General features: G+C 28.0%; 2 protein-coding genes and 1 pseudogene across 6 annotated transcripts; 2 read left to right on the top strand and 1 right to left on the bottom strand.

The window, feature by feature from the left end:
* Positions 1-1,483: 1,483 nt before the first annotated feature.
* On the top strand, positions 1,484-4,844 carry LOC145188929 (torsin-1A-interacting protein 1-like). 2 transcript variants are annotated; one of them, XM_090087399.1, is made up of 3 exons: positions 1,484-1,750; positions 2,296-2,327; positions 4,037-4,844. In XM_090087399.1, exons 1-3 carry the CDS (start codon positions 1,513-1,515, stop codon positions 4,826-4,828), a joined length of 1,062 nt encoding a protein of 353 aa, XP_089943525.1. In that variant the 5' UTR covers positions 1,484-1,512; the 3' UTR covers positions 4,829-4,844. The 2 variants fall into 2 exon arrangements, with proteins under 2 accessions (XP_089943525.1, XP_089943526.1); XM_090087400.1 differs by having other exon boundaries at positions 1,634-1,750; positions 2,296-3,656.
* A 681-nt stretch (positions 4,845-5,525) lies between these two features.
* Positions 5,526-13,630, top strand: LOC149888689 (uncharacterized). Of its 4 annotated transcripts, XM_090087398.1 has the most exons (14): positions 5,526-5,889; positions 6,006-6,141; positions 7,905-8,010; positions 8,186-8,643; positions 9,287-9,616; positions 9,739-9,984; positions 10,768-10,955; positions 11,130-11,309; positions 11,399-11,558; positions 12,024-12,293; positions 12,389-12,445; positions 12,836-12,928; positions 13,232-13,411; positions 13,510-13,630. In XM_090087398.1, exons 2-14 carry the CDS (start codon positions 6,129-6,131, stop codon positions 13,533-13,535), a joined length of 2,307 nt encoding a protein of 768 aa, XP_089943524.1. In that variant the 5' UTR covers positions 5,526-5,889; positions 6,006-6,128; the 3' UTR covers positions 13,536-13,630. The 4 variants fall into 4 exon arrangements, 3 of the variants coding, with proteins under 3 accessions (XP_089943524.1, XP_089943523.1, XP_089943522.1); XR_016452490.1 differs by lacking the exons at positions 5,526-5,889; positions 6,006-6,141 and adding an exon at positions 7,428-7,701 and having other exon boundaries at positions 11,399-11,568; XM_090087397.1 differs by lacking the exons at positions 5,526-5,889; positions 6,006-6,141 and adding an exon at positions 7,428-7,701 and having other exon boundaries at positions 12,836-12,901.
* Positions 13,631-14,509: 879 nt separating this feature from the next.
* On the bottom strand, positions 14,510-17,476 carry LOC149888688 (zinc finger MYM-type protein 1-like; annotated as a pseudogene).
* Positions 17,477-17,651: the final 175 nt, after the last annotated feature.

The raw sequence follows: 17,651 nt of genomic DNA, 5'->3' as shown, positions 1-17,651 counted from the left end.
AAGATTTGCATTTATTTCCATGGCTGTCACTGTTTTCCACTTCTGGGATTGTAAAGACAGTTTCAGATTCTTCGGATTTATATTGTTGCATGTTGTCCGAGACAGGGTCAGATACTTCCGTGTCAAATATCAAATTACATTCATCTTGAAGAGTTATTTCGAAACTATCCCATTTCCTTGCAAAGTCCGATAATTCCGTTTGAAGCTGATCTTTTGTTACACTAGCATCAAACTTTCTGAGCAACCCACTCAGATACTGTAATGCTGACAAAGTTTTTACGTGCTTAACGTTTTTTAAACTTGCAGTGGTAGCACACTTGCTAACGCTTGTACTAACACCGCCGAAAGATAAAGCGCGCATGCTTAAATTCACTATTAATATAATACTATTTTCGATAAGCTCAAGATGGCCGCCAAAATTTATATAATTAGCGGGCAGATGGCCTTTAATTAACAGTTTATAGAACTTCAATTAAATTTTTTAACTTTAAAAGAAATATTACAACTGCAGCGAGAAATTGATAAAAATAAATGTAGACACAATTGTAACTATGCCACCTAAAAACGTTTTAAAATTACTGACGAGGGTTAATTGTAAAATTTCAAACTATTAGACGAATTATCATTATATATTATAATTATATATTAAGAGAAACACAAAAAAAATTAAATAATTCTACCAAAATATTTTAACATAAAAATAGCAAAAGTTTCTACTAAAGGCGTAAATTTATGAGTCATATTTAAAGGACACACTTCAACATCTCTTTTAAATTGAGTTTTAAGCCTTTACGGTCCTTTAGATTATAATATCCTTTGGAATATCATGTCCTTTGGAATATTATATTGAAAGATGAATTGTTGTTCACTATCAAATAAAGTACAATGAAAACAAATTATAAGTTAAGACAACTGATTAGATGTTACTGTGGAACATCTCACCCGATCTTCTTATCAAGAATTTAACTATAAAAAGAAACTAAATAAACATCAGATAGAATAATTAAAACAAAGTTAAATTTACCTAGTTATTTGTTAGACTTATTAGCTAAAACCAAATAAATTAAATAATTTTGTAATATTTAGTTAATAATTACAAAATTTTAACAGCAACATTTTAAAAAGCGAATGTTTAGAAACGTTCTCAAATAAACTCAAAACAAAAGGTTGAATGAAGTTCGAATCGAATGAATATTGATATGAAATAATATGAAATTAATATGAAAATTAACTTGAAAACTGAATTAAATGAATGTTGCAAACAAAAACGTGCTCTCGTTTTAAAGAACAAAACCGTAAACCGAAAAAGTTTATGTTCGTCTTTTTCTAAGAACTCGAGTGCTTTGTTGAAAAATAGATTTCTTTGGACATCATAAGGATCGCTTGGCTAAGTTTGGCTGCATCGAGTCTATTCTTATCAGAATTGAAATTTATAATTCTATTATATTAAATTTACAATTTTTTTTTTGCTGTTATTTTTTTTTTAGTTTCAACTTTGTTTTCCAGGATAAAATGATTAATAACAAAAATAGGTTGTTAACTGATCAGCTCGAAAGTGAAAACTGGGATGAGTTAGCAAAGCAATTTGGCATAGAATATGAAAAAGTTGATAGAATTAACTCCCTTTCAAGTTCAAGAGCAAAGATAAGTGCTGTTATAGAATTTAAATGCACAAATGCTGATGGTTTTGCAGATATGGTTTCGGTTTTAAAAAAACACTCAAAATGGATTATATTGGCTAAAATAATAGGTAATTAAAAAGGAAAACTAAAAACAGTATTATCTAATTCTCTGATTAACATTAAATGGTGTAATAGTTATGACTGTTTTTCTGATTAAAACAACCCTTCCATTAGCATAGTTTTTTTAAAAATACTAAAAAAAAAAAAAGATTTGAGTTTTTTGAATTTATTTTTTGTTCACAGTAAGGTGCTCCCTTCATAATTAAAAGTCTTGACAAAACAAGTGAATAAGACTCATTTACTCATGTATCTAAAATTGTTTATAAGTACAATTGTTTGTTAATTAAAATATCCTAGTAATGAAATTCAAGTGAGTAGAATTATTTTATCAATGCAGTTTTATTATAAAAAGGCTTAAAACTGGCTTAAATAATCCAACTTTTTGTAAGGTTACTCTACACACCTGGTAAAACCAAGTATGTTTTGTAAATAGAATTTAGACAAGCTTATATATTTTTGTTATTGTAGCAAACCACCCTCAGTCTCCCCAATATTTATAATTAATAATTTTGTTGTTGTTGTCTTTAACATAAATTTGTACTTTTTGTTTTAGAGTCCTGTGAATACAATGAAGATGATTACAAAGTGACTATAACTTTTTATTTTATTAATTTTGGTCAGATTTATGATTTGAGTGGTTTTAGTTGAAGCACTGTTATCTTGCTGTTGTTAAAAAATAGTTTGAACTAATAAACAATTTCAAATCACCTTCAAAACAACCTGGTGTTAACTCAGGACAAAGTTTTTTCTAAAAATCCTAAGGAGTTTGTAGTTTTTTAAATATATAACTTTTTGTCTTGGGAAGTTCACATAGAAAGCCTGGCAATTTCTACTTTAACAAAATGTAGGTCTAATTTTGCAAAGGTAGGTCACCTGTAACAAAGTATATTAATTTAAACTAAACTTTGGTGATTCTTTCTATGTACTATGAGTTTTTTAAGATTATTCTTTCAATTTCATTTTGTTAATATTAACTTGCTCAACTTGACTTTATTAGAAAGTTCTGTTTTATTAGGAAAGTCAGACAAATATTTTGCTAATCAAATAAAATAAAAGTTGATTCCAGTCCAAAAACATTCTTTAAGAAAATGTTTTATGATTAAAAAACTGGTTTATTGAACTTAGTAAAGTACATTGAATATTCATCAAGATGTTTTAATGAGATATTTTTTTAGAGATCTAGAGATAATTAACACTGATAATAATTCACTAATCTTTTTGCTTTCACAACTTTTTACTATTTCTATGCTAAAGCTAGTTACACAACTATAGCTTATTGGTTTGCTATTATAAAGAATAAAAATATGAAAGTTAGTATTTTAAAAAATTATAAAACTATTGGTTTATTTATTAAAGATAACATTACAATGTAAAAAAACTAAAATGTTGTGTATAAAACCTCCCCTTTTTTTATTGATATTTTAAAATGTTAAATATACATATCAATTCCACCTCATATCATTCAGTAGTTCAATCCATAATCACAGAATTAGATCTTTTTTTTACATAATGATTTAACATCCAAATAAATAAACCTCATACAAAAATTTATGTTTGAAAATCTAAAAAGCATTGGTATTAAAATACTAAAGTTACTGCTTAAATTATATTAAATTTAATTTTAATGAAAACATTTCCTTTTATATAGACAGTTACATGTTAATCAAGTAATGATTTGTTTCTGTTTGAATATCCTCTCACTCATGAAATGCAATATTTTTTAAGTGTTTTGTGACTAAAAAGTATTTCTACCACTTAAAAGGAAATGGAATATTTTTCCGTATTCATTCTTTAAATATTCACAAATCTCAATCAAAAATGAAACCTTACAACTTTTAAAAATCAGGAAGTGCACAAAGAATGCAAACCAGATGTAGCATGATAACCTTAGGGAGTTTTATCTCTGATTTTTTGGTAATTATATATATATATATATATTTTAAATGTTTTTAATGGTGAAATTATCAGCTGTTTCTATTATGGCTGGATGATTCTTTGATACATTTTTAATTTTATGGGTTTTGTAAAACAAGCTTTTAAACCACAGTTTATTTATTGTTTAAACTTCTTTTGTGTTTAAGTAATTCTGAGAAAGTTTTAGAAACATTTAGTATAATAACAAAAAAGACCATTAAAAAGCTTTTCTTTTTATCATGGAGTTTATTTAAAAATTTATGATAACAGAAATAAATTTTAACTTACTTTTGTTTCTAAAGTATTTTGTTTTTATTCTTCTTTTTTTTTTTTTGGTTTAATAGGTTTAATCATTTATTGATATTTTTTGTGTTCTTTAGAGTTTTTTATGTCATCCACCTAACATAGCATCACGGAAAACAAGTAAGAAACAGACAACATGGTTTCCTATTTACCCGATTATTATTGTTTTCGTGGCTATTGCAGTTGTTTTGTTTCTCGACTTATTTAAAAGTTCTAGTACTTCACTATCTCATAGCTTTATAGAACCTAATGAGTTTAATTCAAAAGTAGATGAGATGAAACTAAAGTTCAAAAATCAAGATGAAATGTTTTGGCAGCAGATCAATAAATGTGGCTTTAAACATTTAGAGCGTGTCTTTAATGAAAATAAAGTAACTCTTAATCCATTTACAATATTTATAGTTGGTTATAAAGGAACAAATTCAACCATGAATTGCTTCTTAAAAGATTTAGGACACGCATTTACAAATAAATCATATGAAACTTTGTATTCCGAAGGAGTTAGCAAAAAAAGTCTTGATGAACAGATAAACCAAAGTTTAAAAAAGTCTCAGAAGTATGCTGTGGTGAGAGATATTCATAAGATGTCATTTGATGCAGCCAGTTTATTTATGGCATATGCTGATGAACACATGGATAATGCTATAATAAGTTTTCCTCAATCTATAATAGTTTTGACAGCTGAGATGCCATTTTCTTCAGACGTTTCTTATGATAGAAAAACAGATGAAATGAGAGTACGTAATTATTTTGTTTCTAATCTTTGGGGTGAAGACGAAAATAAAAATGCAGCATTGTGGTCGCGCATAGGAAATCTCATGGTTTTGTTGAAACCTGAGAGTTCAAGTTTGACTGATCACTGTAATTAGATAGCATGAAAATTAAGTGTTTTTTTTTTGTTTTTTTTTTTGTTTTTTTGTTGTTTTTTTTTCATAATAAAAAAAATTACTAAAAACTTTTATTAGTTTTAAAATATAACTAGTAGCATTATTTTATAAAGGTTTTCTATTTTGTTCAAAATGATTTTTTTTTCTCCTTAAATCTTCTTTATTCTGTTTATTTATTTATTACTTTAATTTAATTTTCAAAATTCAAATTTCAAATTTCTAAAATTGTAAAACAAACTTTAAAAGGTAAAGTTTTAATAGAAAAAAATTTGTTTCTTTAAAAATTAATTTTCTTTCTAAGTGAAGATAGTAAACTTTAGGTTTTATATTTTCTATTAAAACACTCCTAAATTACAGAGATTTTTTCTAGAAAAAGGTTTTTTACCAGAATATATTTTACATTGTTTACGGAAAAGATATTTTGAATAGGCTATTGAATATATTTTTAAATGAATTATTTGAAGAGCAAGAAGTTTTGGAAGATTTTTTTTTAACATAATTGGGTAACTTACCTCTATGGTAACATACTTTTTTGGAAAATTTTTTTTAAAGTATTAGTTATGCAACTAAATGTAGTTAGCACTTTTTTTATTTGCATGATTTCAAAAACTACAATCCTAATATTAAATTTATTTAATTTGAAAATATTTAATTTAATTTATTTGACTTGTTTTTCTTTAGTAAAAGTAAAGCTTAAACTAAAAGAAAAATAAAGTTGTAAAAGTACTGAAGTTGATTTATTTCAGCAATTTGTTGAAGCTAACAAATCAGTGATGTCAAGTTCAATAACTTAAACACCCACAAAAGTTTTTCTTTCGACAAATTTAAAAGTTTTACTTAAGGAAATGGAACATATTGCAAAGTATCAAGAGTAATATTAATGATATTGTAATGTTACATTGAACTTTTCAAAACTATATGGAAAAAAAATAGATACCTTAGTAGATGATTCTGTAATTTCAATATAACCCCTTGTGCTTAAGGAGCAAGGGAGAAAGTTTTGACTCACTTTTTTGGTGGTTTCATGATAATCAAGTTTTAAGGTTGGGTTATGATTATTTTTTATCAGCAGTCTTGGTTTGCGAACTGCATATTTTTTAAAACTATAACTGCAGATTGGACTTATTTTGAGATGGTGTACTAATTTGCAATTAATTAGTTATCAGAAGAAACTTGGAAGTTACACAAAGAACAAGGATGAGGATGGTGTTATTCCTAATAAAGCTGGTGATTTTGCCACATATCAAACCTGATCAAAGAAGCATAGCACATTCATGCATAAATGGAACTACCAGGTTTTTAAAACTTCTTTATTGATGACAAATTGCAGACTTTTTGTTGAAAAAATAGGACCATTTGATAAATCAATATAAAATGCAAGAGAGAGAATTCCCTCAAAAAAAAATAAAACACTTGATTACAATTAGATATATTGCAATCCTGGTGAGAAGGGAGTGACACCTAAAATAGATTTATTTCTGAAGAATTAATTTCAAATCTAAAAACTCCTCATAGAAAGTATGTTTCTTTAAGATTCCCTGTAATAAAAACTCTTTCATAGAGTTTGATCTCAACATAAAATAAAAATTGATGAAATTTAGCAGTCAGTAAATTACAATCATCCATGGACTCAAATTAATTACTCTTTACATGGAATCTTTCACCACTCTGCTAAAATAATTATTCTAAATGATGTTTTCAGTTTCTGAAATTCTTAGTTTTCTTTGAATTTTCTTTTGTTTAAGTACATCTTATATTTCTTTTCAAGCTATCATCTAAATTTTTTTCAAACTCCAAATGTTTTTAACAAGTAACTTTTTATGTGGTAATTTGATCCCATTTTGAAAATTAATTAAATATTAAAAACTTATATTTGGTTATAATCACTAAATAAATATCTTTCCAAGGAAGTTGATGTTCCTCAATGACTTTTCTGCCATTTCTCAATCATAAATTGATTCTCTTTCCAAATCTTGGCTTTCATTGTCCACTGTGCTTTATGATTAAAATAAATTTTGTTATTACATCTAAGAACACAGAAACCACTTAACAGCTATTTTGAGTTTGTTGCTAGTTTTAAATGATTAGATGTAAATTGTTTTGTTTGAGCAAATTGTTTTTTTTTTTGTACATTTTAATGGATTTTGAGTATGATGCTCAATTTGGTTTTTCAAATTCTAATTTATTGCATAATAAATAAAAAAGAGAATGGCATAAGTAATTAAAATTTTCCAAAAATACTTTTTTAGGAATTAATGTTTTTAATAAAACATTTTGAATTAAGACGAAGTATTTGCCCAAAGAAATTTGCCCAAAATCTTAACTTTAAAAATGTTTACTTAACTACCTAATCTACTTGTTGTGTAAAAAAAAAAAAATTTTAGCCACCTTTTTTTTTTTTATTTAAAGGAATATTCCAATCTATTACTTAGAAGTTATAATTTTTTTCATCAAAATCAAGTAGGTTTTTTGATGAATTAAATTTATTTTTGTTTATTAACTTAGATATATAAGTTCTTTGATTATAAATGTCATAGAGCAAATACAAAGTGTAAACATCACTAAAAAAATACAGATCTGTAACTTGAAACTTTATTTTATCATATGCTTCCACAATCTGTAGTTAAATGCATAATTTTTGCTAGAATGTTTCCATAAAAGTTTTTTGTTTAAGAAAAGTTTTAGAATGTTTCATAAAGATTACAAGTTACATTTAGTAATGTTGTAAAAAGCTTGTAAGCTTTGAGTTGTGTTGAACAGTTTTAATAATTTTTTGGTATGTTTGAAAATAATGGGATCAGCCAAAATACTTGCTTTCCAATTGCTCCTATTTTTAAATTATGTTTTGATAATGGGTAAGTTGTTATTTTAAAATCAATTTGTTATAAACACTTTTTAGCACTTTTAGCTTGAGCTAATAATGTGTTGTTTTGACTATAACATTAATAGTAGATAAGAAATATATTAAATATATTAGAAATATATATTATATAGCTATAATATATATTTCTAATATATTTAATATGTGTAAATGTATCATTGTTTTATTTATTTATAGTATGTCAATGCAATATCACAATTGACCAATCAGAAAAATGCTTACAGAAAAATGAGACAAAATGTAAAACATCTGGTGATGATGAGGATTGTGTAAAAAGAGAGAAGTATTTTCAGTGTTTTTTTTTTAAGTGTTTTGTATCCGTTAGAGTATTATGTTTGCTAGTTTGTTTGTTTTTTTGTTTTATTAATGCTATTACAAAATTTAAATTTATAAAATTAAGAGTTGATCTTTGTTAGACAAAAAGTTGTAAGATTTTTTCATATTGTTTCTGTTCATAGATCTGATGGATCATGCATTAGTTACAATGGTGGAGTGTGCAGTGCTTTTTTAGCCAATAATACTTTTGGTAATAGCACTACAACTCTCCGATATGTTGATAATAAGTTAGGTGTGAATAAAACAAATCTTGTGTTCACTGTGTTTTTGAATGCACTCAACCGAACAGGTGACTCCTCAAGTTGCAAGAACTACATCTCCCTTTCTTTGTGTAGGTATGGCATACCTAATTGCTTGCATGATGACTTTCCTCAGCAAATTTGTCGTGAAGACTGTGAATATGTTCTTTCTAAATGCAGCGAGGATGTTGCACAGTTTATTGGTGCTGTCAAGTACATTACAGTAGGAGAAAATATAAACTTCCAACACCTTGTTATTCCTGCTTCTTGTAACAGATTTAATTTCTCATATGATAATCAAAATAGTAACAGATCTTGTCAGTATGTAATTGCTGGTATTGGTATGTTTTTTTTAAAGTTCTTTTATTGTAAACCTTTTTTAGAAATTAAAAAGGAAATGCGAATTACAATTATAAGTATTTTCTCACCTTAACAACGTAAAATATAAAATTTTTGTTTACATTTTCAGTAATTTAGTAAATCATGTATTGCTTTTACCTACCATTAGCTAGAACGAATTTTCTCTCTTATTTTATTTTTTAATTCTACTTTGTTTGGAATTACCTGAAAATATAAGTGTCAGGTGGTTAGAAAATAACTGCTTTCCTAAAACATTTTTATGACCAACTTTCATAATAGTTATTGCTGGAAGTTAGACTGTTTGAGTTTTCAATTTTATTATTTTTGAAAAAGTTTTAAAGGTTTTTAAAATTTTTTTAAAAAATATTTCTTCTTAAACATCCTTTACTGTTCAAAAGCACACATTTTGCTTGTTACTGTTCAAAGGCACACATTTTGCTTGTTACTGTTCAAAGGCACACATTTTGCTTGTTTGTTAAATTTTAATGGTAAAAATGTTTTGAAGTGTTCATGTAAACTAATGTAAAGTATTGATTTGAATGTCAGACCTGCACCAATAATATTTTTCTTCAAAAATTTCAAATGCAATATGTATAGTTTTAAAAATGTTTTATTTAATTTTAGATAGAACTCGACCAGTGAAAAAGAAATCTCCTCTTGTCATTGTAATCATTGCCTCATCTGTCTTTTTAATTGTTGTCATAATAATATTTTTGCTGATGCGGAAGCGTTTGCTAAAAAGCAAAAAAAATAAATTTGTACAAAAAACTTCATACCAGGAGCTAAATACAATGACCTCAATTCGTGATCATATCCGTGATAATGCATTTAACAACAATCCTTTACAAGAATTGCTTGCAAATGCCAAACCTGGAGAGATTATTCAGTATCCTTTGGATTGTGTGGAATACATCCGTGATCTTGGTGAAGGTCAGTTTGGAAAAGTCTTTCAAGGTATATTTTTTTTTTTTTTTTCAGTTTTTTGTATTAAATTTTTGTTTTTTGTATTATTTTTTATGTTTTAAAATAATAACATGCATAAAATATATGTGGTTAAATTATTCATTTACAAATAGGACGAATTCATGGTATAGTTAAAGAAGAAGAAAATACTGATGTTGCTGTAAAGTGTTTAAAGCAAGGCTCATCATTACAAGCACTAGAAGCATTTAATAAAGAGGTGCAGTTGATGTCTGTGTTAAAGCATTCTAACATTTTAAGACTGCTAGCAGTATCTACTGAAGAAGAACCATTCTGCATGATATTTGAATTTATGGAAAATGGTGACTTAAATGAATACCTGCGAAAGTGTAAAAACAAAGGTTTTTTTTTTTCAGAATCTTAAAAGTTCTTTTTACTTTATTTCAGCCAATCTAATAAAGTAAACCTTTTTTCTAAATAAATCTGCAGCTTTACAAATAGATTTATAAATTTACAACTTGATTTAAATTTCAATTGAGTTCTGTTTCACAGTTTTAATAAAATTTTAAAAAATATACAGTTGTAAGTTAACACTTTTAAAATGTTTCAAAAAAATGACCTAAGTTTAAACGATAGATTTCAATTCAAAGGATTGAAACAAATAAGAAGCAGTTGAAATACCACCAAATAATCTGAGCAGCAAAAAATTTCAAAAGCAGATCTGTGTAATTATACATTCAAGTTTCAAGGAATTAAAGTTATAAATTTAAGTTTCAGCAATCAGAGTTTCATATAGAGTTTCAAAAAGATTCTTTTATGAGAACAGATTTTATGATGGTTTGGTATTTAGCATTTTTATTTAACTGCATAAATCTTGAGTCAGGGGTTTAATGTATCATAACATTATTTAAACAATTATAATATTGTTATCACCTTTAATTTTAAACAAACAAACAAAAAAGAAATGAAAGTCTTCACTATTTTAATCAATCAGATTTAAAATAATTGTATTGCATTCTGATACACGTTTGTTCCTGCAATGATTTTCAACCAAATTGCCAGCTCTGGTTCAGGTTTATGGTTTATGCAATGCTTTATCTTAAGGTTTCTTGTTGAAATGTGAATATTTATTATGTAATTTTAAAAATATTATTGCTTTCTTTAAGTTTAAAAATGATTTTTAGATATTTTGAGTGATAGTGATTTAATTGTTATATGCAAGCACATAGCTTCTGGGATGAACTATCTGGCCTCGAAGAAGTTTGTGCATCGTGATTTAGCTACAAGAAACTGTTTGGTTGGGAAAGACTTATTAGTAAAAATTGCTGATTTTGGGATGTCGAGAGATATTTATCAAAGTGAATATTATAGAGTAAGTTCACAAGCATCGTGTGTGACAAGTATTTGTCATTATCATGTATTTTTCTATGAAGAGTTTATGCAATTTTTACTTACATTTTGTATCCGTATGTATTTGTTGTTTTCTATCTGTTTATTTATATTTTGTATCTGCTGGTTATAAGCAATTTTAATCAGTTTAATTTAGGTAGGGGGGGAAGCTTTATTACCAATTCGCTGGATGCCCCCTGAAGCTATTCTATATGGAAAATTTACAGTAGCTACAGATATTTTTTCATTTGGTGTAACAATGTGGGAAGTGTTTACTTTTGGTATGCAACCTTTTTATGGTTACACAAATGAAGAAGTAGTAGAGTTCATTAAAAAGGTCATTAAAATTCCTTAAATGAAAATCTTAAATAATTGTATTTTGTAAAACAATTTTTTTTAAAAAACTTTTTTTTATACAACTTTAAGGGAGTTTTGCTTCCAAAGCCAGATGACTGCCCTCAATGGATTTATGATATTATGATAAAATGCTGGAAGCATGTTCCAGAGGAGCGGATTCTATTCACTAGCGCTCTGAAACTTCTCAATGGGCAATTTGATAATTATGATGTGCCTGAGCAAGAAGAAGGTCTAACATGGTTACATTGCTTTAAATGTTGAAGTGATTTAAAAAAATTATTATGAAATTAAATTTATAAAAATTTGAACTTTATTTTTATTTTTTTATTTACTAGTTATTATTATTTACATTGTTAATTTTGTTGTTTTATGTTATCGCCATAACTATGTGTCAATTAATTAAAACCAAACTTTCTTATAAAGTTTCTAACTTTTCAGTGTTATGTCTTTATTTGGTCCATCAGAGTTTGAAATGTTTTCTCCTTTTTAAATGAAAATGGAAAAACTACATTAAAGTCAATTTAAAATTAGCAAAAAAAATAATCAAAATAACAATCAACGGGTTGGAACATGGGAAGCGAATTCAGCTTATTTGCAGTTCAGTGGCTATAAAATTTTTTTTGAAGAAGTCTTTTTTTCATAATTTTATCTTATAATTTTTAATATGTAATGTGATTTTTTTAAATTTAATCAGATTTTGATTTCCATACCTCGTCTTTAACCCATGAAACGTACGACTCAGTTCCAAATCGAGTTGATCAGGGCAACTCAACTTATGACGTTATACCTAAGAGAAATGATGCGTCCATTGATGTCGTTGAAGAAACTTCGTATTATAATACTATAGCTATTAAAGAATCCGCAGATTGCAGAGTTGCACCCGATAAAGATTTTTCCGACTATAAAATTTCTAATGATGATGAAAAATTATATTGCAATGTTATAAAGCATGGAACAGAAGCAGGTGTTTTATGCTTGTAACTCAACTTTTTTTATCCTGTTATTTAATATTTTTATCATCTGTTGATTAGATTTTGAAGGAAATCTTTTTTATTTCAGCTCATCCATCAGCTCTTCCATCACCTCATTACCAAAATTACCAGCCAAGCAGCAAAGGTATTTTATTTTAAAAGTTTAAAAGCAAAAACACAGAAAATTGATTTAATAGAAAAAAAGGTTTAACTCTAAAGTTTCGAAGATTTTTTTTTTTTTTTTTTTTTTAATTTAATTTTTGTTGTTGTTGTTATTGCAATCTAAACGTAAAATTTTAATCATAAAATCCATAATTATTGAGTTTTTTTTTCGTATAAAATGGACAAAAAATTAACGATTGAAAAAAGCTTCTAATCATTTATTTTTATTTTTTTAGTTTAATTTTTAACATAAATTTTTGTTAATCGATTTAGTAATTTTGTATTTCATTCTTTTTAATTGGGTCTTAATGGTTTCGGCATGTTTAAGAATGCCTCTCATATACGAAATTTTCCTAAGATTTTCTATTTTTAGATCCACCGCTAAAGGAGCAAGGGGTTGTAAATCCAGTTTATGATAAAGAAATCAACAGTGAATTTAGTAATAATTCTAAGTCTACAGAAAGTGGTAAAACCACAAAATTAGTTTTATTCCTTCGATAAAGAAAAAAAATTCTGATGTTTTTAACATTTTAATATTTGCTCTTTCTAAATTTTGGCGTTTTTCTATTAACCAAGATTCAGATTTATACTTTGACCAAGATTCAGATTACACCTTTATAAAACTTTAATCCATCGATATTTTCAATCAATCTTGAAAGCATAATTGTTAAAAAATTTCTAAATGATTTAAGGTCGAATCTAAGTATGTAAATATGGAAAGGTTAAAGTACCTATGAACTTCGTAGCGAAAATTTAATTCTCTTTCTAGTAGCTACCAAAAAACTGTTCAACAACTCTTCTGTAAAAGCTCTAAAAGTCCCTACAAAGAACGACTCAAAGCAAGGAGGTCAAAATCAAAGAGCTCAAACGCTGGCCAATGTGCGTTCTATAAAAGATGTATTGAATGAGGCGGACCGGTATGTAAAAGGAGACAAGATGCGGAAAACCGGTATGTATTTTTTTAAATCTGAAACTTGCACTACTAATTTTTTTAAGTCTTCTGGTTTATAATTATATTTTTTATTCCATGATCTTCGAATCACAAAGCTTCTCTCGAAAATTCTAATCCTTAGTTGACGGAGCTGATGACAAAGCGCACGCATAATCTACGATAAGACGAAAGAATGTAGAAATGAAATCATTAAAAAAATATAACCACTTAACCAAACATTTAAAGTATTTTTTTCTTCCGATACTCGACACTAAAACAACGTACAAAAACCCAAATTATGCTAAAAATGCTAAAAAGGTCTTAAAAGCTTTATTTTTTTTAAACTTTAGATAATAATGTACACAATTCTTTCCCCATTTTTAAAAGATTGTTCTTTAACAAACAAAGCAGATGACAAGTCTTGGAGTCACGGATTACTATTGTTGTTCTTTACACAACAATAATCCGCGAGCTTGTAACAAATCCCTGAATGTGACGACATAAGAGCGAATTTGCGGCGAAAGTATAACTTTAAAACTGCAATTGTAAAACTACTATATCTGGTTTAACTTTTATGCTTGAATATTTGCCCTTGTTTCACTAATTTAGTATATTTTCTATTTATCTATACAAACCACTGGACAATCGTTTAACACAACCGTTTTAACCGCAAAAAAAGAAATAAATCAATTACTAAATATTTTTTTTAATAAAAGAGGAAAATCGTTTTGATATTTGATTTCCGTTGTTTGTGAGTTAAAACTATGTCTTTGTCACTAAACAAAGACAGTCTAAACTCACAAACAATGGAAAAAGTTTTGTATTGGGTTGTCCGATAAGTTCTCGCCTTTTTTTTTTTTTTTTTTTTTTTAAATTTTTTATAACTTTATTTTAAACATAAAATAACAACAATTTAATCAATAATGTATTCTCCGTTGTGGTTGTTGACTTGTTCCCAACTTAAATCGAGTTTTTTGATTCCCCTTTGGAAAAATTTGTCTAACCATCATAGGCGTAGAGTATTTGTTTTCCCGGATGGGGCATAAACTATTTTGTAGGAGTTGAAAATCTGAAATAAGAAATAAAAAGTTGTTTCAAAGGGCATAAAAATAAAATTTAATTTCTCAAGTAAAATGTATTCATGCGTATGAAGGCAAGCATTATGAAATCATCGATCAAATGATCAAGATCAAGAGAGTAGGCAATATTGCAATGGCAATTTAAAATACCGTAATGATTCAATCGCTCCTGAGACATTGTAGAACGCAAATAAGTCTTTAGCCTACGAAGACAAGAAAAAGAGCGCTCACACGCACATGAGGTGACAGGTATACATAGTAAAATTTTTTACCAGCTTCACAATCTCGGGAATCAGTGGAATTAATTAAGAAAGGACACCATTATGGTCTACAAGCTCATTCAAAACTGATTCAAAAGCAATTAGTTGAATAATCTTGAAATTTGCATGATCCAGAAATATGTCGCAATGGAGTTGTAGCCTTCTATAATCTTCAGTCATCTTTGTAAAAAGCCTCAACGAATCCAACTTCCAAGCACTAACCAATGAGAAATTTTTCTACATTTGCTAAATGCTCAGTGGTCGCAGTCGGTTCGAAACGGGTGGCAAGTCCCGTTATAACACAATCCAGAGATGCATAGAAAAGTTGGCGGTAGTAGTCCTCTGGAGCCGTAACAAAGTATGGAACTCCACTTCCAGTAAATTTTGATGTAATTTTACGTTTCCGTGTTATCTCTGGTTTGTCAAGTAAACTACATTCTGTTGCTATAACGGCTGCATCCCATAAGACTTTAAAGCGAGTATCAACCCGGGCTTTTTTTAACACCTCCTTAAGCGTGTTGATGGTATTTCTTGCTTTGCAAAAATTAAGCTGCATGCCTAAAATGATTTTCAATAAACGTTTCACATAATTTGCTAAAAATAATATATATATATATATATATATATATATATATATATATATATATAAAAAACTATAAAATAAAACAAAATTTACCTCGGAGTGCTGTATTAGCATCCTCGATTATCTTGAAGATCATGCGCAAAATTTCCAATTTAAAAAATGGGTCAAACTTACAAAAAGATTCCAGATAACCCGCTGCTTCTGACTTATTTTTGGTTGAGTTAGCAGAATGGTTTTCAAAATCCTCTAACTAGTTGATAATGGCGGAATAGTTACTCGTAATAGATATAAAGGACGGTTTTCTAAGGATCCATCGAGTGTGGCAAAATGGCCGCAGTGATGTTCCGCTTTCTACATCCTCTACATTTCAAAATTTGTTAAAACATGCCAATCGTTTTGGAATTCCACGGGTAAATATGATGAATGATTGCACTAATTTTATTATATTCCTGATCTCTGTTTGAATTTCAACAGAATCTTGTGCTACCAAGTTGAGATTATGAGGGCGGCAGTGCACGTAAACTGCCCGCTCTTCTTTCCTCCTCATTAAAGTCTGCAATCCATAGATACTTCCAGAAATTTTAGACGATCTGTCAAAACATCGGTCCCGACAATTTTAAATCAACAGGTTAAATCGACACTTAATCTTTCGCGGACATATCCGTTGTTTCATTGGTCATCAAACTATAGAATTGTGATTCCCTTATACTTTCGCATTGCTTACGAATCGTTCCATGAGCAAAGTCTTATAGGATTTTGTTTTTAATTTCAGGCAAGAGCCATTTTTGCTTTTCAGGACGATTTAACCATTTCTTCAGTTCCAGAGAATCGTCTGCTCGTAATTTGAATAGCTTGCGAAAGTTTGAATTATTTTCAACCTTTCCACGAATCACAAGACCTTGCGTTCCCTAATACATTAAGAAGAAACATTGAGTTATCCAGTAAATAAATTTAATAATTGATAGTTAATCTTAATTTTTTCTTAAACTAAATTATGGAATTACCAAATAAAGAAGTGTTGTAAATATTTTTGATAATGCCGTACGATTATCCATCATTTCTTTATTTTGGTGATGATTAAGGTGTTGGATAACGGTCGATTCCAGTGTAACTGAGGCGATCATACTAACAGACACCCTATGGAATTCAGATCGCTCTTGAGAACTAAAAATTTGCAACGTTTTCTTCCAATTAGAAAATCCGTTTAAAATAAAACCCTCGCACGAATCTTTTTCTCTTGAACTACGAGGTAAAGGCATTTTCATTTGGGTAGATTTGATGCAGGTAGAACAAAAAACTTTTTCTTTCTGGCGGTCATGTAAAACCCATTTATGGCTTTCATTCCAGCTTTGTTTAAATTTTCTTCCCTTTTTTGATGGAAAAGATGACTGTCTTGAACAAGGAGGTCTAGGCTCCTCTGTAAAAAACGGCGACTCAACAACAGCAGTTAGATCAGTTGCATAATCTAACTGAACAAATGATAAACTTTCATCAGTATTATCTTGGAAGTTATTAGCATTTTGAGATTCAGAAAATAATGCAATTGTTTCAATTTGATTTTCTTTTTTTGAAAAGTATTCACTAATCTTCTTTATTCTACAACATCGTACAACTTATTACTTAAAAGTCAACGTACCGCTGAACAATTAAAAAATTTCTTCAAAAACTTAGGTTTTTTTAATTCAAATGATTTTTAATTCAAAACTTTTAAATAATTATACAAATATTAACTTTTAAATAATAATACAAATATTACAAATTTATCAAAGAAAAAAATACTAAACGAACCTTTAACTTACAAAACTCATTAGTTTATGTAGTTCCGTTAACTTGCTTTTTGTTACGTTTTTATCTCAAACTTCCTATAGACTCATCAGAAGCGTGGAATTTCTGAAATTCGAAAGATAATATAAACTTTTGAAAGATTAAACTTTTGAAAATCACCATAGGTATTTGCGGAAATATTACAACCTTTTTTAAATCGTTATATTTGTTAATGTTTAAGTATATCATGGTTTTTATTTTTCAAATATTTTTGAAAGCTTGGTGAATTTTCCCGGGTGGGGCAAAGCCCCAGCAACAAATTTCGGGATGGGGCTCGAGCCCCCGAGCCCCAGCGCGTTCTACGCCTATGCTAACCATCCCCGTAGTTCGACGTCATTATTGAATGAAACGCCGCACTATGCATCGCTTAGCGGAAATGGGATTGTACATATTTTTTAGTGATTTTTCATATTTAAATTTTTTAAGTTTGTTTTTTTTTTGCATTCAGTTTTTAATTCTCTTTAAAAAAAAAATTATTTTTAGTTTTTTTAAACTTTTTCCTCTTAAGGGTT

This window comes from Hydra viridissima, unplaced genomic scaffold (assembly GCF_058129835.1).
Source record: "Hydra viridissima isolate aposymbiotic clone 2 unplaced genomic scaffold, HvirCarnegie_v1 scaffold_5, whole genome shotgun sequence".
Taxonomy (NCBI): Eukaryota; Metazoa; Cnidaria; class Hydrozoa; order Anthoathecata; family Hydridae; genus Hydra; species Hydra viridissima.
The sequence above is the reverse complement of the archived record's forward strand: the minus strand, read 5'-3'. Positions and strand labels throughout refer to the sequence as shown.